Below are 22,726 nucleotides of genomic sequence, written 5' to 3' on the forward strand. Positions count from 1 at the left end.
ATTCTTGCTCCGCTCGGCTACATGATAGGGACATTTCAGTAGTACTTTCTGAAAGCCTACTAGATTCTGAAGAGAACGACGTATGAATCACCATCCTACGATAATTAGGGACGTGTTAGGAAATTTTTGAAGTTTGTATAGTATCCTTGGGAAATTTCGGAAATATTCGCAGAAGCGGGAAATATTTTTCCCGTCCCGTCCTTAGTATTGAAGATAAGAAATTGGTGTTGGGCACGAGTAATTAGTACACTACGTAGTATTTTTGAAAGTGATTTCCAGATCTCTGTTTACCCAGGGCCGCACCAGAGGGCCCCAAAACGGGGAAAAAGGGATTTTTCAGCAAAAATCCCTATTTACTCAATTTTTCTCTCCTTAGGGACATCCGAGGGACATTAAGGGTAATAGTCACAAGCAATTAGTACACTACGTAGTATTTTTGAAAGTGATTTCTGGATCCCTATGTTTACCCAGGGCCGCGTCAGAGGGCTCCAAACCAGAAAAAGGGATTTTTTAGCAAAAATCCCAATTTTCCTAAATTTATCCCTCCTTAGGGATATCCGAGAGACATGCGGGTGATACCATCTGAAAGGCTACTCCACTCTGAACAAAACGACGTATGAACCATAATTTTACAATTATTAGGGTACAAATTTTTCCCGCCCTTACTATTCAAGACAGGAAATTCGAATTTGTCACAAGTAATTAGTACACTACGTAGTATTTTTCCAAATTTTTGGAGGTTTGTGCGCAGACCCGGTAGAGCCTCAGGGGGCCCCGTAAAAAAATCCCGATTTTCCCTCAAATGATTCTCTTCTAGCATATCACAGGGACATGTGATACCGTTTGAAAGGCTGTTCCATTCTGAGAAAAACAAAGTATAAACCATGATCCTAGGATAAATAGGAATGACGCTGTTGCTGATTGAGACTCAAGAAAAACTCCTAAAAAGGCGAGAATTTAAAAGGGTCAAAATCTCACGGCAAATGGTTAGCCCTTCAGGCTAAAGGAGGCTGGTAATTTATGGGAGTGCATGATTGTGAAATATTCTATGCTCTCCCACCGGAAATCGAACCCGGTCAAAGTGCACCTACACAAACTAGGTATGCATTACTTTCGTAATCATGAACCATAGGTGTGAATTAAGGTTCATATGTTCACAGGTGACTTGAATGTTCTTAGATTTCAAGAATAAGTTCTTACACATTCCTTTTAACTAATAGGTTTTACCTGTAAATATTAATTAAAATATATTCGTATTAAACTGAACCAGGAAATTATCGCCTGTGCTTTATAGACACGTCTCCTATTAGTGACTTTCCATTGGTGTGAATAGGTATGTAGTTCCATACTTAATACACCCACAGATAGGTATAAGGAATTCTGTCGTTCGTTTTTTTTTTTTTTTTTTTTTTCCTTCCTTTAATGGATGAGTGAGAAATATGTACACTTGAAGAAATGCCCATTTTCCATTGAAAATACGTTTGGCAACATTGCACTCACTCAAGGGTAAGAGCTTGACGACAAGATACTGTAAGATAAATGTAGCGTATTGTTTTGGTTGTGGCTTTATGTATTTGCTTTTCAGGCTATACAGTGAACTGTCTTGCCTTCTGTATTCCCCCCCTCTTTGCCTCTGTTGGCGAAAATGTTTTCCATGTTTTGCGATGAATTTGTGACAATGTATTATCAAAGACCTATCTTCATCAGATGGTAGCATGTTAACATGAGAAAATACATCTAGTTAACGATTGATATCGAGTAATAAAATGCTCTTTGCTTGTATGATTAGAGGCAGGTGCTTTCGGGTTTCGTGTTTTGATAATTCTGGATGCGATCCTCGTTGAAAATTTTGATTTACTTTCCTCTGAAGTTTGACGTCAGTGTTCGCGTAAATCTCTGCGAATTTATGTATGTAAAGAAAATAACGCGTGAATCATCAGCTTTGAATATGATTTACGATAAATGCTGACGTACTCGGGGGAAGATGTTTAAAATAATTAGCATAATTGTAAAAGCATGCTACCTGCAATCCTTCAATCTAATGCCATTTATACTATAGCACATGCTTTGTATGCAGGTCCCTGGTTCAATGGAGGCCTTAGATACAAACCTGAGCAATGGTTCGGATCCTATTTTAGATAATAGGTTATATGGCATTGCTTCGATGCCGCCAATAGGCATTACTCTAACAAGTTAACAGTACTCTAATTTATCTTTAGTTCTAATTGCAAAAAGGACTGGTAAACTACACGAGTTTCAAGTTTGTCATTATGTGATGTTAGAATAAAACCGAAATCAAAGCTTTCTTGAGGTGTTCTTCACACGTGACATTTGCAGGGTATGCTACATACGAGTTGGCGATCACAATAATCCTTAGAATTTACTTCAATAATTGGACAGTACGAGACCCAGGTTAGATACCTGGCGAGAGCTTATGTGGTTCGGATTACACGTTAATCAGTAGGTTCCGTCTCATAGCCTCGCTGCTGAAAGGGACGTTACTCAACAATAATTGGACAAAAGGAAGATAGTTACGATAATAGTACGTATTTATTTTTAAGCACCTTGATCAATGAAGAACTAGTGAAATACGCACGTATAGATTTGTTTGTAGACTACCATTCTACAAACTGCAAATATATCCATTGAATACTTTTTTTTTTTTTTTTTTTTAAACTCCTTTATCATTAACTTTCTTAAATTAACATTTACATATCAGCACGAGTTGTGTGAACATATTTTTAGTGTTAAGGTGTTTTCTAATCAACAACGGCTTTTTTCAAATATACGACAGTTCAATAAATTTTGCCTCTATTTTTGTTACTGTTGTGTGTGGATAATTCTACCCTCAGACGGAAGCTTTAACCTTCTGCTTCCGGAGGAGCCATTAATTTTGCAATCTAGTCCCTACTAGAGATGTAAGGGCTCGAAAAAACCTGCTTTTTTGGAAGAAAATGTTTTTTCTGCTTCGCTTTTTTGGTTGGGAAATTTTGAGCTTTTTTCAAAATTCTGCTTTAAATTGATAAAACACTGTGTTTCGCTTCTCTATAACACAGTCATTTAATTAGTGGTTGATGCTGATAATATAAAACCTCGAAAATAAACCATGAATTTCGAAAAGATATATCAAACAATTTTACTTCAACATATTTACATTATAAATTCCAAAGGATTAACCAATGTATATAATAATTTTTTTAACCTCTTACATACAAAAGTAAGCAGGGTGGCAAGAACCATGGTTGTTTTTGAAAATGCCAAAAAATTCGTTTTTTGGAAGTTTAAACCAGGTTTTTTGATTTAGATATTTATATTGCTTTATGTATTTATATTACATATTCACAGGAATAAGTTTGTTTCGCCTTGGTGTTATTATGCAACAAGGTGCTTATGCTGGAAGAGGTCTCATAAGCTTAAAGAAGTCCGGTCAGTAAATTTCTTAAATTGAGAAACTCCCGCCCTAGCCATCGGGAATATCCCGTCATTACTTTAAATGTAAAACAATAACGGAAAAATCCTGTTATTGCTTTGCATGTAAAATTTAAGGTCAATGTATCATCAGTACGCTAAAACTGAGTTGTTAAATTACAAATTTAGTATGTAGATATCATTGAAAGTCGAATCCAAGCTAATGTTGGAAGCTACGTAGGCAGTCGATAAATTTTGCCAATTTCTATCAATATATTTAAGCAACCGTGGCTTTATAAAACAGGCATTCAAGCAAGCAGAAATATACAATTTAGTTTCAACATCCTTACGTAATACCGATGTTATCAAGGAGAAAACTTTCGCTTAAAGTGACATCCGAACCGCTACTTGGTTTACGCATGAAAGAAGGGTTGTGGTTCGACCGAGAATTTAACGTGGAACACCTTAATTAAAAGATGAAAAGGAAATAAAACTAATGCAGATGGTTTGATATGTGGAAACGTCACCATGAAGTTCTCACGATTCGCATTTTTCTTTCTTTTTTTTGGTTTAAACCAGTTACTTAAAAATGGTGTAAACCAGCCAACCCTAAAAGTAAACACTTCTTTAAAAATAAATACACAAATAACTAGCAAAATTGTTTGTAGTATTTTTACTTCAAAATATTTCATACTTTCTTTTTGAAACAAAATTAAAATAAAACATAAGAGAAATACTTAGATTTGATAACTTAAAGGCTGCACATCTAGAGCTTTTGGTTCTGTATATTCTTGAAAATCTACAGTTAAGTTTTATATAAGCACCATCAAGGTTTATCCCATTCTCAAGTTTTCTGAAATTTTAACAAGAGGGATTCAACATATTACGGAACTCCCCCCCCCTCCCAAAGAAAAAGACTGCGGAATATATTTAAGTTAAGCTAAATACAACTGCACAACAAATGTGACTGAGTAGTGGTTAGCTTTTGCGCTTCTATTGGGAAGTCCGGGATTCAATCCAGCATTCGACCATTCTGACAGGTTTTCTTCATTCCATCTGTGAATGTAGAAATAGAGCGTGTACTGAGTGTTGGCAGACTTCCTTATTGTTTATAAACCGTTATTATTACTAATTACCAGGAGCGACGGTTTTGCGAAGGTTAGGGGGCGGTCTTTCGGACTGAAGCCTGTTCCCCAAAGTTACGGAATGTCTAAAACAAACGAAATATCTATTATTCTAAAGGCCATCGTAACCTGAGCTCTGACAGATCTAACATGGTGTAAGTTGACGACAGTGTTGCGAACTGTCATAGCAAGAAGAATCAAAGCGACCACTTGACAGAACGATGAAGGAATAGAATTACTTTATCACTGATTGAATCAGATTGAGTTAAAATATTTACAAACTAGATATTTAAAAAATAATCGTACCTCACTTTACTCCTCGATACTCCAACACAACGTAGTTCCACTAGGCCTAACGTTATTGCCACAATGATTGTTTTTTCTTTTTCCACTTATTGACACAACTCTGTCTTTCTGACAAGTTTGCTACGTAAATGGAAGTGGGGTTACATGGAACAACAACCGGTCCACCTCCCTGTCGCCGCAGGGAGTAGGTTTTCGTGGAATTGAAAGCGAAGAGGGTAGCGAATCTGTACGGCTCTTCTAAAGTTCAAGGGCAATGTACCGTGATTTGGAATGTCAGGCTGAAATTAGTAGAATTACTAATGGTCTTTGTAGGAAATTTGTTGACATCGAAAAAATGTAATTACATAGTCTATATATTACAGAGACCGTTATAATGAGCTTTTCATAATGACTGATTTAGAAATTGAGTAGTTGGAAAGTAACGAACATGATCCAGCTACGTTTGTCTTTGTCTTTTCGTAGAATGTATGTCCTCCCTTTCACTAATATGTGAAGGGGAGGATAGGTTTAGACCCACAAAAATATATTTGGAAACACTAGGTTGTTTCCATGGTAACAGAACAGTTGTCGCATTTATATCTACTCATTACTGTGAAAGTTTTTGTGCTAGGTTATTTTGATTTTCTGTGCTATCATCTCAGTGCATTGGTATGGATATTGTGGTGTAATCATTATGTTCATTCATTACTGGAACATAATTTGTATTCGTATTATTCACATAGGCCTAAAATATAAATTTGTGTGTGTGTGTGTTTGTGTTTATGAACACAATGCCTGAAGTGCTTAAGTGCGGAAAGGGGGTGCCCTTGACAAGTCAGGCACGGGAATTTGTGTTTAATCTTAGGGAATATTTGGAAAAAGAACGTAACGACGGTCCTTTATTGCCATTGAACAAAGTGATTGAAAGAGTAGATTCAGCTTTATACATTAGCCCTACAACTGTGAAAAGAATAAGAGAAGTGCCCGAAAGACCTCGCTGAACCGACGGAAACTTTATCCACCCTAGGAAAAAAGTAGGATTTCTACAGTAAACGGAATTAAATTGTCTACAATTGAAAGCCATTCTCTAACGTAAGCAGTTTTCAATTTTTTTAAAAAAAGATATAACATTATGGGTCTTACGCAGTCGTTGTGACGCGTGTTTAGTGTCATACTAAAGAGTTGAGTTGATTTTGAGTTCAACGTCTCTTTCAGCAGCGAGGCTATATGAGACGTGGACCTACTGATTAACGTGGAATCCAAACCACATGAGCTCCCGCCGGAATCGAACCGGGGTCTCCCATGACAAAGGCGTACGCTAACAGCTTAGCCACGAAAAAGCGTGATGTCATACTAAAGAGTTCGACTAGCATATGTTTCCATGCAGTAGTCAGGCATTTAGTATGACGCTAATCATATGTGAAAACGATGCTGCATAAGGCCCTATGTGTTTAGAAGTAACGGTTGTTTTCATTACGATTTTGTAAACTATCTTAACGCAAACTAATTTGTTTCTTTTGACTAATACTTTCATCAGGCATAATGTTAAATAATATTTTTGTTGTAATACATAGATGATTCCTTTCCCACAAAATGTGCCCCTTGTTATATTGTATTGTTACAGAAGACAAACGTGGCAACCGCGCGTGATCGCATGTGAGAGTTGTCAGAGCTCTTCTTAGCGCGGCCTTACTCTAGTTATGCCTTTACTCATAAACTTTAAGCTCCCGTCAAATAAAAATTACGAATGTTTAGAAAAACTAAACATTAGTAAGAAAAACCCCCTCCCAAGATACTTTTTCTAAATCCGCCACTGATTCTCAGTATAAAATGAACTTCAAGGTTGTATCCGGAAGATTATTGCTAAACATATAAACGAAACGAAATATTAGTTTTACCTGTACTCATAAACTTCAAGCACCTCCCAAATAAAATTAGGACTTTTTAGAAAACGAAACAATCACAGAAACCTCCCCCAAAGTACTTTTCTAAATCCGCTACTGATTATTTGTATAAATTGGTATTGAAGGTTGTATCCGGAAAATTATTGCTAAATCATTGCATAGCTACAGTATAACAGAAATGTGGAAGTATGGTTTGACGGATATATTGAAAAACGTACGCTTTGACGGATATATAGAAAAACGTAAGTTTAACTTTTGCGCTAGAAGCTAGAGTACTAAGCTCTTAGAAATAAAACACAGATGACAAACTGAAATGATCCCGAGAAGAAAAAAATGTCGATAACTCAAAAGTTAAAATAGTTAAATAGCCTCAAAAATTGCCCTCAAATACTACATTCTTCATGTTAGCTTTAATTCGTAAAACATGTGCTCCATCCATCTTGATGGTGAATTTCAGAGCGAAATATGGTATTTAGGTCACGGAATTCTTATCTAACTATAGAATATACTGTGACTGTGTTGAATTGCCATTTTGTTAGGACAAACTCTACGCAGGCAGGCACGGAGCTTCGTTAGTATCTACACGTATCATTCAAAGTTCAGTTGCATCACGATCAGGATCACACCTTCACTGCCTGAAACGATTGTGATCATGACTTTCCCAGCTGATGGCTGCGTTTTCAACTTAAGACTGAAGGATTGTATATATGGACAAGTTTTTACTTTGGTATTTCAATAATCGTTCAATGAAACGATTCGTAAGAAACCGGTTCCTCAGAACAGTGTAAATATCACCAGGAACCAGTTCATCACGAGTAGAATCGGTTACAAATGATGGTTCCAACTGTAATGATTTTACTATTTACAACATTGCATATTTCAAATATTGATACATACAGAACTAAACGAACTTCCTATCGTATCAGTTCTAAATGTAACTAACAAGACTTGAAATACATTACGTATTAAATAATAGATAAAACTACAACCACTACATTTTCATTGTTTATATGAATAAAATTCTGTGCAGCCTGGGGACCAGACGAGTGGACAGTTACCAAATTTTGGTCACGGATACCTTGGTTCAGGCCCCAGACCAAGACGAAGAGTTTTCAAAATCCGAACCAGGAGGTTTCAGGGGGGGGGGCGTTTACTGGGACATGTTGAAGTAGTAGAAAATGACCGATATTGGTGTCGAATTCATAGTTTTCGCTCCCGCGGAGATCGATGGTGAAGCTCCGATCGCATTAACTTCCAAATTCACCACATTTGGTTGCGGGCCGGGGGCAACCGGGGTAGGGGATACCGCAACATGTTAGAGATGCAAAAAAGCCGGCTTTTTTGAATCGCTGGTTTTTTTGCACATAAAAAGCCGGTTTTTTTTCGAAAAAAAAAAAGAATTTTGGAAATTTTGGCTTTATTCATTTTCATGATTTTTCTGTTTAAATAGCTTTCTTATAGTATACTCTAAAGTTTAATAAGATTCCATGACCTAAATGCCATATTTCGCTCTGGAATTCACCATCATGATGGTTGGAGCATGGTTTATGAATTAAAGTAAACACAAAGTACGTAGTATTTGAGGACAATTGTAGAAGCTATTTAACTTTATTTTAACTTCTGAATTATCGACATTTTATTTTTCTCTAGATCATTTCTTTTTAGTCATCCGTGTTTCAATTCTTAGAGCTTAGTACTCTAGCTCCTAGCACATAATTAAACATGTTTTTTCAATATATCCATCAGAGCATACGTTTTTCAGTATATATGTCAGAGCGTACTTTCACATTTCCGTTATACTGTAGCTGTGCAATGATTTAACTATAATCTTCCGGACACAACCTTGAAACCATTTGATAGAAATAATCAATATCGGATTTAGAAAAATATTTGGGAGGCTTTTTTCTGAATGTTTGTTTTTTCTAAAAATTCCTAACTTTTATTTAAGAGGAGCTTAAGTTTGAGTACAGGCATAACAAATATTTCGTTTCGTTTGTATATTTAGCTATAATCTTCCAGATACAACCTTGGAGACCATTTTATACTGATGATCAGTGGTGGACTTAGAAAAGTATTTTGGGAAGGGCTTTTCTTATTAATGCTTAGTTTTTCTAAAAATTCCTAATTTTTTGAGGACAGCTTGAAGTTTGAGTAAAGGCAAAACTAATAGTTTGTTTTAGAAATTCCGTAATTTCGGGGTAGAGGCTTCAATCCGAAAGACACCCCCACGCTAAACCCTCTTCGCAAATCCATCATTGCCGGTAATTAGTAATAACAAAGATTTAAAAACTATTAGAAAGGAAGTCGGCCAGGACTCACAGTACACGCACTCTCTCTACATTCACAGATGGAATTAAGAAAAACTTTTGTCAAAATGGTCGAATGCGGGGTTGAATCCCGGACTTAAGGATAGAAACGCAAAAGCTAGCCATTCACTTATGTTTGTTGTGCAGTTGTGCTTAACTTAAATATATTCCCTCTTTTTCTCTATGGCCACAAAAGCTCTCCATTGACTTCTGTCCTTATCAAATTCAATCCATCCTACTTTCTTCCATTCTGGCTACATGACCTGCCCACCTGAGCCTCCTAGACATGACTCTAACGATGTTTGGTAAACCGTATAAATTATGTAGTTCCTCCTAAATAGAAGGAAGCTTCCGCCATTCCCCATTCCCGTTCCCCTTGGGTCCAAATATTCGTCTCAGTATTTTATTCTCAAATAATTTGTCTGCGTTCTTCCCTCAGCGTAAGCGACCATGTTTCACAACCATAAAGCATAACAGGCATGATTATCATTTTATGTATTTTAAGCTTTAAATTTCTTGACAGAATTCGTGACGACAAAATATTTTGAACTGAATAATAAGAATTTCCTGATTTCAGCCGACATTTAATTTCTTTGTGGGTATGATTTTGGTCTAGTAATACTGATCCAAGATATTTGAAAGTATCCACTGAGTCGAAAGTATTGATATTTTAACGCATTCATAATTTGCCGTATTACGATCCCTGTGAAGTTCCTTGTATTTAGATTTATCTGCATTTACTCGTGTCCCTGCAAGCGTTTAATAAGGCCTCTGCATTTCTTTCGATTGTTCTCCTATCAGATTTAAATCAGCATACACCATAACCTGGTGAATACCTTTTAACTCTAGGCCCTGGTTCCTATCTTTGATTTTTCTTATAGCGTACTCCGGAACGAAGCTGAATAATAACGGTGATAACGCATATCCTTGTTTCAGGCCAATCTCGACGTGGAAGCTCGCATTTTTCTACTCGGACTTTACTCTGGTATTCATTTAAACACTTAATAAATCTAGCTTTTCGGTATTCTAAATTCTGTAAGAATGTTGTACAACGTTTCTCTCCTAACCGAGTCGTAAGCCTTTGTAAAATCAATAAACAATTGATGTACTGGGTAATATATTCCCATTTCTTTTCGAAAATTTGTCGAATGGTAAATATCTGGTCGATTTGGACTAAATCCACACTGATAATCTCCAATAATTTTTCATCTGTATGGGGTAATCTTAATAGAATGTTAAGAGAAATGCCTCGATAATTATTACAATCAGTTTTGTCGTCTTTCTTGTGAATTGGAACAGTGATTGATTCTTCCACTCTTTTTAAATGTATTCCATAGTTTTTCTTTTCTGTATTAAAGAACAAAAACTTCGTAACGATATGTTGAATTTTTTTGTTAAAAATTCAGAAACCTTCAGGACTGGGTAAACCGTGTGATGGTGGTTATATATTCTACAGCCTAGGAAACCATACGCTCAGATGAACCGTCCATTACGTATATGATCCATTAACAGAAAATTCGATACTTTTCCCTATTCTGAACAAGCTTAAGGAACAGTCAGTGCATTACAAAATTTGGAGCTTTACCGATTTTGCAGATCCGAAGCACGTGATAGGTGGTAACAGATTATTACGTATGTGATCAATCAGTGAAAAATTTGTTTAAAATGTTCATACAATGTAAAAATTTCAAGAATATACAGAACCACCCGAAACGAACCTCTTGATGTGTAGATTTCTCTCATATTTTTCTTTGTTTTGCTTCAAAAAGAGAGAGTGTGATATTTTAAAGTAAAAATACTACATATAATTTCGCTAGTTATAACTATAGTTATTTGTGTATTATTTTTAAGTACTTATTGTATATAAGAGATTAAAATATTATATTGGTTAATCCTTTGGAATTCATAATGTAAATATGTTAAGAATTTTAAAAAATGTTTCTAAAATTCATGGTTTTTCGAGGTTTCATATTATCTGCATTAAACACTAATTAAATGACTTTTTTTGTTGTAGAGAAGCGAAACGGTCTGCTTTATCAGTTTAAAGCAAAACTTTCAAAAAAGCCCAAAATTTCCCAAGCAAAAAAGCGAAGCAGAAAAGTTTTTCTCCAAAAAAAAGCCGGGTTTTTTCCGAGCCCTTGCATCTCTGTTAAAGTAATCCAAAATAGCCGATATTAGTGTCAAATTAATACTTTTCGCTGTCGCTGAGATGGTCATACTCCACAGGCATTGACTTTCAAATACATCCCCCTCGGCTGGGGCAGAGGCAGTTTTTCGAATTTCGAACCAGTCTGTTGGCTTTTATCGGGATATGTGAAAGTAATAGAAAATGACCGATGCTTTTTCCTGAAAAGTGAACTTCAACAATAAGACCACTTATCTTACGTTGAAAAATATTTGACATTTTGATGAATTATGTCTGTTTTAAATTAATGTAGCTATTTGGTATTCATATTTGGCGAACGTCACTGAGGCTCGTAGGATGACTCGATCTACATTTGTTAGTCTGTCTGCCTTTACCACACAGTGTTCAACTTTCGGTCTTTTAAATTTTCAGGATACAAACGAGAGACACACTAAATTTTCTGTTTAGATTTTGGAAGCATACAAACGTAAAATTCCAAAATGGCGCTCTTTTTTTTTTTACAAAATAGCTGATATCCACTGGCGAAAATTCCGGGGGGAATGATGGGGACATATCCCCTACAATCTTGGAACTGTCCCCCTCAATAATCCGATTGGAAATGTCTTTTAGGAAGAAATGTGGTGATTTGTGTCCAACTGTCACAAAGGAAAGTGAGATGAAATTGATACCTCCCAGAATAAGCCACAAATCTGACCGCCTCCCAATGTTGAAGACAACTCTGCTCTCCTACCCATGTTGTCCCGGAGTCCCACACAGGGGACATAAAATATGACTATATTATTATTGCTTTACAACTTTAAAATCAGACTGGCAACATTGAAAACTGTTTACAGGGAATGATCATATTTGAATAATCCCTTGTAAAGTTTTCAATGTTGCCGGTCGGATTTGTTATAACGCAATAATAATGTTGTCATATTTTATGTCCCCTGTGGAGGACGCCGGGACCGACATGGGTAATCCTCTTCAGCATTGTTTTTCGCCTTGATAAATATTTTGTCCATCGCATATATATATATACACACAGTCTTATCCGTCCCCCCCCCAATGTTGAAGACAAATTTTTCGCCGCTGCTGATATCCACGCTACAAAGCGCAATTTAAGTCTTTCAAGTTGAAATTTTCAAAGTAGAAGCACGAGAGACTAAATTAGCTGTATATATTTTGGCGGCATAAAATTCCAAAATGGCGGCCATTTTTCAAAATAACGGGTATCCATGCTACAAGGTGCAATTTTCGGACTTTTTAAGTTATTTTGAGGGTAGAAGCACAAGACATTCTAAATTTGCTGTATAATTTTTTCGGAGATCCAATATAAAATTTCAAAATGGCGGCAATTTTTTCAAAACAGCAGTGAATAGAAAGTTGTTGCAAGTTGACAATGACACTCATGAAATGTAAATCATATTTTAACATTTTTACCCCAAAGAGATTGAAATATTTCGAAAAAAACCAATAAAACCCGGAGAAACCAATAAAACCCGAAAATACCCGGAAAAAACCCACATGGTCCCAGATGGGTTTGGTTTTTTCAAAAATACCCGGTTTTTTTCAAACCCTGCCTCCAGCCTAATCTACTAATGAAGCTTCCACTTCTCACAGATAAGTGCTTCAAGTAAGGCGAGTATTTACGATTATAACATACGTAGTATACTTGTAGTCGATCAAGTCGCACTGTACTCAATAACTTACTGTTTTCCACATACACTGCAATTTCTCTTGAGCTCCAGGGGCCGCGGTGGCTCAGTGGTAGAGCGTTCGCTTCTGGTGCTTGGGGTCCCGGGTTCGATCCCAGCCCCCGCCAAGTGAACTTGTGGTGGACAAACACCGTGTGCGTGAGTTTTCTCGGGGTTCTCCCGTTTCCTCCCACTTTGTTCATTCCACCATTTTCATTCATTACTCATAACTGCGGGACGTAAAACTCAGATTTCATTTCATTTTTTCTCTTGAGCTCCAGTAATCCGACACTGAAACAAACTATAAGCACTAATATCACTGCCACACACTAATGTAACCTATAAGCACTAATATCACTGCCACACACTAATGTATATAAGCGATGAAAATTTAAATCAAAAGGAACTTACTTCTACACCATTCGACATTACTATAAGACAGTACAAACCAACCACCTGCAATACAGCTGAGAACAAACCACGTAAGAACTGGAGACTGTCAATATTACGTCAAGTCAATAAATCCCCACTCAAACAAGAAAGTATCAACAGTGCAACATCACTACCACGTGACTTCGTACTAGTAATGAACCTAATGGAACAGATTGTTCTCAAAACCGGAACCGAAAGAACAAATCCATGAATGAAATGGCCAAAGTAAAAACTTGCCTGTATATGTAGGATATATGAAATTAACCGTCGTAAGGTGCACGGTATATGGACGCAGGATTGTCTTAATCATAGCAGGGGGCTGTGGTGTACAACCCACGTGGTCAGAGACAAGAGCACCGATCTCAAAAGAGTGGGTGGGTGGCTGTTCTGGTGGAGTAGTGGTTAACGTATTGTCACAGTATGCTAGAAGTTTCGTGTTCCAGTCCAGTCACTCTTTTTCATTCTTGGCGTTACGCTTTAACTTGATCTTGACTCATAGTTTATGGTCGACAACGTTAAAAACAGATTGACATTTTCTATCGTTTAAAGCTATACCTCGATCGTGATTTGATTGTGAAGATTAAACCAACATCAGTAGCAGATTTATATTTTAATTTTGTGTTTCTAAGTATTCATGCTTTCTAACTTTTTTTTTTATTTTTTATTATTTTTAGGTATCGTGAAAGAGACGATAGTAGAGGTAAAAACAGAAGTCGTTTTAATGACGATAGACGCGGTGGTTTCGGCGGCCGTAGAGGTGGCGCCAACCATGGAAGACATCGGAATGAAAATAATTCATTTGGATCTGAACTTAAGAAACAACGTTGGGACGACGTAGAGCCTGTAGTTAAAAATTTCTATGTTCCTCATCCTAGTATATCTCAAAGGTAACACTCATTTGTGAATTATAGTGCATGCAAAAAAAGTTGTTTGGATAAAAAATAAAAGGTGAAACCAACTCAATGTAATCACTTTTGGAATTTGTAGTAGATACTTCTTTAAATTCTTCCAAAGATAAATATGTTCAGGTTCATTCTTTGTTTTCGAAACTTGGGCTATAAGTGACGATATGCAAGGTAGAAGAAATAAGAAAAGGAGTTAAGCTTTTTGCATATCTTCAAGGTTGATGTATTTCCTAAGTCTTAGATATTTTTCAGTTGTTTCGTTAACGCTTTTCGGTACCAGATAGTGTACGAAGTTTCGTGAAGCTGTATTTTTCTCTTCAGCCGATGTGAAGTTGGTGTGAGAATGCAACGAGTGTAAAATAAATGCATCGTGTATATGAATAAAAAGAATGCACATTTATAGGAACATACTATTATATCACAGACAGTTGTGGTTTTCAAGCGGCAGCAGGGTTTACACTGATTTGAAGGTCAGGAAAATGCTCCAAAATATGCCGAAAATCAGGGTAATTGAATATTTCACAGAAGTCAAGGTTTTTGTTTTAACTGCCCACAAAAGATAATGAACCTTAAAGAATAAACACAGATTCAAAAATAAGAAAAATCTTGGACAAATTAAATAAAATTCAAATATTACAGAAGAGAAAAAAATTCAAGACTTGATCACTTAGTTTCATAGTGGTATTATAAATATTTGTTACACAATTGTAAGTTGTCTATTATACAGTTCAGGCAGAATCGAATAGTTATAGCAAATCCGATAGCGTCATGTATACTGTGTTTAATAGTTCCATAATTTTGAAGATTTTTGAAATAGTAACGTGAATGTATTGAGACATCTAGCTTTTGTGTATAGTTAAGAAAAGGTAGATTTTCCATCCATGGCTTCATAACAATTTCTTTCGCAGATCTGATTATGAAGTAGATCAGTATAGAATGCAGAGAGAAATCACTGTAAAAGGAAGTGATGTTCCTCACCCGAGCCAGAATTTCGAAGAGGGAAGTTTTCCTGATTACATTCTGGAGGAAATCAGGTTGGTGTTTAGTAGTTTGCCTTTTTATTTAATATTGTAGTTCATTTATTAATGGATACAAACAGTAATATATATATATTGGTATGCACAATATTGGAGAAAAGACTGCATAAGACATATCAGGTTATCGATTTGCGATTATCAACGGTGTATTTACCTTTGAAGCAATCGTTACTAGACACAGCTAATTTAAGGTAGGACACCTTTACATACATAGAATATAGAGATAAATTTGTTTATACCAAATTCGTCCTAATCTCATTCTTCCGTTTGTACTGTTTTTAGTTTGGGCATTTGAGAAAAGTAGCATTCGCTCTCTGTAACAGGTATCCACTCAGATTGAAATCACATCAGAAGTCATACACGGGTTGGAAATAGTAAATGAAATTGTAAGTTTTTCCATACCAATAATCAGTATTTAGTGTTAGAGAGCGAGGAATGATTCCAAGGTACAGAATTGTTACTAAAAATTTAAAATGATCACATGTTAAATATAAAGTGAAACGTGTCTAAGTTTCTAAAAAACTACCAAGTGAAGCTCTATACAAGTATAACACTTTTAAGTTATCAGATCAGAAGGTTAAGATCGTAGGATATTTGTACTCTGGTGTGGAAAGAAATTAAAATTTGTTACAGCGCTAAAAATTTGAATTAACTGCTATTTGCGTAATTAGATGCAGATTTCGTGTTTTATATACAGGTGGCTCTAGGAAAAGGTGAGGGTAATAGTTATTTTGAGGATTTTTCAAGACTGAATTCGATCAGTTCAATCTTTTTTGTACTAAATCCATTGCTTTATATACTACATATTTTTATATGCTGTAAAAAAACTTCTGGATAATTCGTTACACTATGAAAATGACTATTCGTCAGTGTTGCTGTCAAACTAGGCTAATGTGCGACAGTACATAAAACTTGTATATAACTGTTCAAAGCAGTTTTTAATATTGGTTACCTGTAGCGATTATGTAAGTTTAAATCTATAATCTGATATTTTAAGAAACAGGTCACAAATTACGGCTTTCTTTGAAATCGTCTTGGGTACATAGTGTTACATATTTTTAAATTGTTCTTTTGAGCCAGCTGTAGCTGTAATTTTTAAAATTGTAATTTTAAATACGTGTTGGAATTAACACGATCTTTGTTACTGCAATAGGAAGCAAGGATTTGATGAGCCTACGCCAATTCAGGCACAAGGATGGCCTATTGCACTCAGTGGAAGAGATATGGTGGGAATTGCGAAGACTGGATCAGGAAAAACTTTGGCTGTAAGTATAGTTATGGATGTGTATCTAATTTTTCGTATAAGAAAATCTGTAGGTAACGCTTGGTGAAATCTTAGTAAATAGCTTTATGGGATTTTTTTTCGAAATTTTCCAGCTTCCACTAATAAACAGATCCACTTAAAAGTAGACTAGCGTGGTCAAGTACTGTAGGGCATTAATTTGGCGGTCAGAAGACCTGTCTTGTAGATTCTAATCCCGTTCAGGGCATAGGTATCCTGTCTTTTCACAATTGGTTTCATCATTCATTTTTTATCGCCTCCTGTTAGCAAAGGGGAGAGGTGTAGTACGTAAATCTAAAATAAAACCATGTAAAAGCAATGATAAATTTGAGTAGATACTGAACACAGCATGCAAGACGAACTTCAGATAAGAGTATGGAAGTTGCTTAATGCAATCTGCAGCAAAAAACCTGCAACATGAGCATGTAAGTTTGTGGAACTACGCCTAACGGTGCAGGGAATCAACATAACGTCTAAGTGGCACGAATCACACCAGGAGAAATCTCGGCATCCTTCCCTGCACACTCATTTTGGAGCAAAAAACTTCGTAATTTCACAAACTTACATCCTCATGTTGCAGGTTTGTTGCTGCGGACTAAACAAAACCATCCTGAAATGTGAGGAACAATACTTAAAGCATCATAACCCATTAATAGCGGTAACGAAGTAAATCACAGCAAATTTAGACGTCACTGAATACGTCGAAGTATGTGAAGTATTAAATTTCATCGCGCGAGAGCAGGCAGTTTCAAAAATGGTGTTTCGTTATTAAAAAGGAATTCCTGTGTTAATAGACTTAACGTATGGGTACTAGTGTTAAATGGACGGGTAACATTTTTACGAGAAAACAAGCATCTGTCAGCCTCGGAGTGGTCGTCCACATCCTGCATGGAATGTAGTCCGCAGCAAAAAATCTGCAACATGAGCATTTAAGTTTGTGAAACGACGGTCTTTTTCTTCAAAATAAGTATGCAGGGGAGGATACCGAGGTTTCTCCTGGCGTGATTCGTATCCCTTATACATTATGTTGATTCCCTAGGCTGTTAGGCGTAGTTTCACAAACTTACATGCTCATGTTGCAGGTTTTTTTGCTGCAGACTGTACAATCCAGTATTGTATCAGACTTGCTTACATTTGCTGTAAGACACTGCAATACAGGAAATTATTCGAGAGTTAGGCTATCGATTTTTTTTTCCAGCTGGGCTCCGCGTTTTACATCTGAAACGAAAGAGAATATTAAGATTATTGAGTAGTGAAAGTTTGCTCCATTATGAACCAGAAATTGTGGTAAGCACAGAATGGCACCATTTCACGTGTGCAGCCAAAAGGAAACGAAAACGGTGTCATTTTCTGACTAGATTAATGAGCACAGTCGTTGTGATTAAATTCCTAGAACATGGAGATATGTAAAAGGTCTTTGCTGTAGGATAAACGCTGTAGAAAGATAAACACTGTAATGTACTTCCCTCAGGTCACCGGAAGGGGGAGAGTCAGTAGTCTGCAATGAAATGGTCAATACACTTCTAACACCTAGTAACTGATTGATCATTCAGTAACTTCTCAAATTCTATGAATCGTAATGCTGCCTGCTATTGGCTGCCATACTAATTGAACGTAAATTTTAGTGACCTTTCCAAGTCTCTCTTAACCAGTGGTGAACGACACATTAACTCAAAACTGAGATAAATTAGGTATAAGAGAAACGGAGACGTAACTATTTGCACATGCTATTTAAATTTGAAATATTTCAATCAGGGTACCCAGCAAACCTGAGAGTTTCATTATCACCTTGAAAATCGAAAAGTAGAAAAATATTTAGCAGACGTGGTTGTTACGAGTTGCAGAACTGTGTTTTCGAACTAGTTCAAATTAAAGATGAAGCATTATTTAGTTTGAGTAGGAACCCTGTCAGTACACTTCATGTGAAAATTATAGATTGCTTAAACGCAGTCTTTGGGCATAAATTGAAAATTATATAATTTAGTTACTGAGATTTTGTTAAATGAAGTGAGGTTGTCCTCATTTAACATTGGCTGGTTATCTTAATGTATTATAAATAACACATTTCCTTCTTCTAGCGATAAATTTAAAAGATTACCAAGGTGCTTTGATTAGTCAGAAACCTCAGAACTTATCTTCTGCGTCTTATGATCTGTTGTGTAGGCATTTATCACCATGTAAGCACTGTTGCATTAGCAAATGGCGTTCAGTAATCATATAATTAAAATAGAAGCAAAATACTTAAGTATAGGATAAAAGGGAATTCGTACTTCTGAACTCGGAAACTTGCAACTTAATTTTATTCCGAAGAGCAGGGCTATGATGGATTTAGATCCACGTACGAAACAGTTTCTCAGATCTTACCCAGTTTTTTTTTTTTTTTTTTCTGAAATTATAAATAAGAGCTGCGCATTCTAACGTTTCTTTCCAAAGTAATTTACTAATATATGAAGTAAACAAAGTTTCCAGTTGAAGTACATGAACAGCAAACTTGTTCTATTTAAGTCTCCTACGTAAGTCAGCAAATGAGCTTTGTAGCAACCAGACTTAGTCTAGTAGTAAAATAAATGGAAAAGCGAAGCTGATAGAATCAAAGATCGGTGGTTCGAATCCGCACCAGAAAAATACCAGTTTTGTTAAACATAAATTATAAAATTTGCAACTGTAGCAATTCTTATGACAAGACATTGAGGTTTTCTCGTCTCGTCTCGAATTTCCAGGCAAGACGAAAATAATACAAGTTGAAATATATTTGAATTGGAATAAATTGTGGGAAATTTGCAACCTTCTGATTAACGTGCAGCAAATGTCAAAAGTTACTATGGAAACAGCTGACAATCGGACAAGACGGACGATGACGGGACATAGGCAATATTTCAATGTTCTTTGAGCAGCTGAACTTTGTCAAGTGAGCAGTTGAATTTTTTGGTGAAATTTTTGAATGTTTCGGTTGCTCATTGGTAACACTCACTTTTTCACATTTTTTGAAAATATAGCGAAGATAGGTATACCTAAAATTTCTCTGCGTAATTATGTAGTACTTAGAAAATTCCACTTAGTGGAATAATTTGTTTTCCTTTCTGTGTCTCAAATTCAATTGACTTGGCTTAGAGGAGAAACTAAGCAACAACGAAGACCACCTTAGAAACATTGGAAAGTTTGCTAACACGTATTGTGTTCCCTAGAAAATTACATAAATATATTATTTCATTTCTGATCTAATTTGAAAATACAAGTTCTAGGCTGACATGTCTAGTATCGCCGCAACTCTTATGAAAGAAATATGTTGAAACATCTCGGAGAAACTACCATTGGTTTACGGAGAAATAGAAGGGAACATACAGATATGAGACAAGAGAATTCTGGAGGTTTGCTATACGTAGAATAAAATTCACTCGGGAGCTTTGCTTCTGCAGCGATAAACCTTCGAGAATTCCAGATAATTACAATATTTCCAAAAAGATCATTACATATAACATGGTTCTTCAATACATACATTATTAATTTGAAACTGTTATGGCATGTGTAGAAACACTACACTTCTGAGCCATAATTCTTATTTCATAACTTATGAAAGTATTTTTCTAGGGCAGATTCGAACTTTCGATCTTTGTAGCCTTCGAACTTCGATCGATAATAGTAAAATTTTACAATTAACTGCAATTGCACATCAATGGAGAAACTGATTGTTCAGCTAGTGAGAAGTGCATTCAAATGTGCGGATGACACTTCTTTGTCATCTTGCCTATATTTCACAATCGAGCAGACTGAACCGCTTTTGTTTAGTCCCAGCTATACTTTTCGCATAAAGCAAGTTGTTCCTTGGTGTGTGTGACGACGCGGTAACACTTATTTGTGTTCTTTATCCAAAGCTTTTCTATCAATTATTTCGTAATTTGCTACAAAAACTTTCCTACAGCCGATCTTGTTTTCAATAAAATTTCGTTTTTCGACTGTTTTTTTACACTTGATACGATAACTGATCTGGTTTATATAAAGATAATTACAGAAGTTTGGTATTCACGTATTCCGATACCAAATTTTCATATATTGCTTCATAAATCTGAAGTAGTTTTTACAAATACTGCAACTTAGAAAAACATCGAAGATTTGGTGTTTCATAGGTAGGTCTGAATCTACGATACCATTGGTTATTCGGAGTTCAATGCTGAGTAATATTTTCCCGTAGGAAAATCTCTTGTAACAGTGTTGACAGTCGATAAAAATTAGACTATATTTAACTCGTTTGCTGTCGAAAATGGCCTGAAACAAGGAGATGCGTTGTCGGCATTATTATTTAACTTTGTGCTTGAATACGCTATAAGGAAAATCAAAGATAGCAACCAGGGCCTAGTTGAACAGTATTCACCAGGTTATGGCATACGCCGATGATGTAAATTTAATATTGGATTATAGGAGAACAATAGAAAGAAATGCAGAGATCTTATTAAACGCTTACAGGGACATGGGTTTAGAAGTAAATACAGAGAAAACTAAATAAATGGATGGAAGTGCATCGGGACCGTAATACGGCAAATTGTGGATGCGTTAAAATATTAAATACTTTTGATAAAGTGGGTACTTTCAAATATCTAGGATCAATATTAACGGAGGAAAATCATATTCACGGAGAAATTAAATGTCGAGTAAAAGCAGGGAATTCGTGTTACTATTCGGTTCAAAATCTCTTGTCGCGAATTCTGTCGAGGAATTTGAAGCTTAAAATATACAAAACGATAATCATGCCTGTTGTGTATGGCAGCGAAACATGGTCACTTACTCTGAGGGAAGAACATAGACTGAAAGTATTCGAGAACAAGATCCTGAGACTAATATTCGGACCCAAGAGGAACGGGAATGGGGAATGGCGGAAACTTCATAACGAGGAACTACATAATTTATATGGTTTACCCAACATTGTTAGGGTCGTCAAGTCTAGGAGGCTTAGGTGGGCGGGTCATGTAGCTAGAATGGAAGAAAGTAGAAACGCTCTTAGTCTTGACTGGAAGACCAATCGGAAAACGACCATTAGGAAGACCTAGGCGCAGATGGGAGGACAATATTAAGATGGATCTTGCAGAGATAGGAATCCAAAGTAGAAACTGGATCCAGTTGGCTAAGGATAGAAGTCGGTGGAGAGCTTTTGTGAACGCGGCATTGAACCTCCGGGTTCCAGAAGTCAGAGTTACTCTTACTGAACAGAAGTATTGAAAATAAATGTCAGTACTGGTTTATCCTTTTTGGAACCTTAAAACATTGCGAATATATAAAGGAAAAGGAAGTATTTTTTAATAAAACGTCATTTATAGGGTACGTCCTTTTTTTTCTCACGTAATAGTAACTTTTTTTTTTTCCGCGGGTGATTTCCAACTAACCTGATAATTTCTTTTAAACTTGTTTACACTGAATGATAATCTAGGCCAATATGGAAAGGGAATCCAATTATTCAATGTTCTCGCCACTTCACTAGATGTCTCAAAGTTTGGAGACTAGAGATAATTGGTAATCCGGAGCATCGATCCGTAAAGTTTTAACTAGTAGCGTTAGTAAACTATTTTTTCCGATACGAATTTAGTTCTTTTTAACGATAATTGACAACTACGATATAATCAAACATTTCGGTTATAATCAAAATTTTCTGAGGACTGACTTAAATAACATGTAAAAGTGCTTAAGCCTGCGTCCTTGAATTAGTGTGGCAGTCGATGGCAGCATCTTTAGTTGCATAAATTATACCAACAAAAACATTCAATTAAGATTCGCAGGACGTATTAAAAGAGTTCTTAGGGATTGCTCATAAAATCGTGCCAATCGTTTGTGTATTAAAATATAAGTTCATTGTGGTTCTATTTCAATCCATATTGTTGCTAATGAATTGAAGTCATATGGACTGATGTTGTGAAAGGTATAGTAGATTGGAAAGAAGTTGAACACAACACACACACTGTTTGAACTGTATTTATATGACAATGTTCATTGAGTTGTAATTAATGAAAGAATTTTTCGTTTCAGTATATCCTTCCAGCTGCAATTCACATAAATAATCAGACACCTTTATCCCGTGGTGATGGCCCCATAGCGCTAGTATTGGCACCTACAAGAGAATTAGCTCAGCAGATTCAGCAGGTTGCCACGGACTTTGGTTCATCGTCGTTTGTTCGAAATACATGTATTTTTGGAGGTGCCCCTAAAGGGCCACAGGTAATTATCTAAAGTTTTTC

General features: G+C 36.0%; 1 protein-coding gene across 3 annotated transcripts in view; it reads left to right on the plus strand.

Annotated features, from left to right (window-relative positions):
- LOC145680581 (uncharacterized) overlaps nt 1–22,726 on the plus strand; it is a 55,915-nt gene that overhangs the window by 3,189 nt on the left and 30,000 nt on the right. For all 3 annotated transcript variants that reach the window (XM_081751229.1, XM_081751231.1, XM_081751230.1), the window contains exons 3-6: nt 13,956–14,168; nt 15,095–15,220; nt 16,377–16,488; nt 22,518–22,706. In XM_081751229.1, the coding sequence (XP_081607355.1) occupies nt 13,956–14,168; nt 15,095–15,220; nt 16,377–16,488; nt 22,518–22,706 (640 nt within the window). The remainder of the gene's footprint in view (nt 1–13,955; nt 14,169–15,094; nt 15,221–16,376; nt 16,489–22,517; nt 22,707–22,726) is intronic.

This window comes from Thermobia domestica, chromosome 3 (genome assembly GCF_964235325.1).
Source record: "Thermobia domestica chromosome 3, izTheDome1.hap1.1, whole genome shotgun sequence".
NCBI classification, from domain to species: Eukaryota; Metazoa; Arthropoda; class Insecta; order Zygentoma; family Lepismatidae; genus Thermobia; species Thermobia domestica.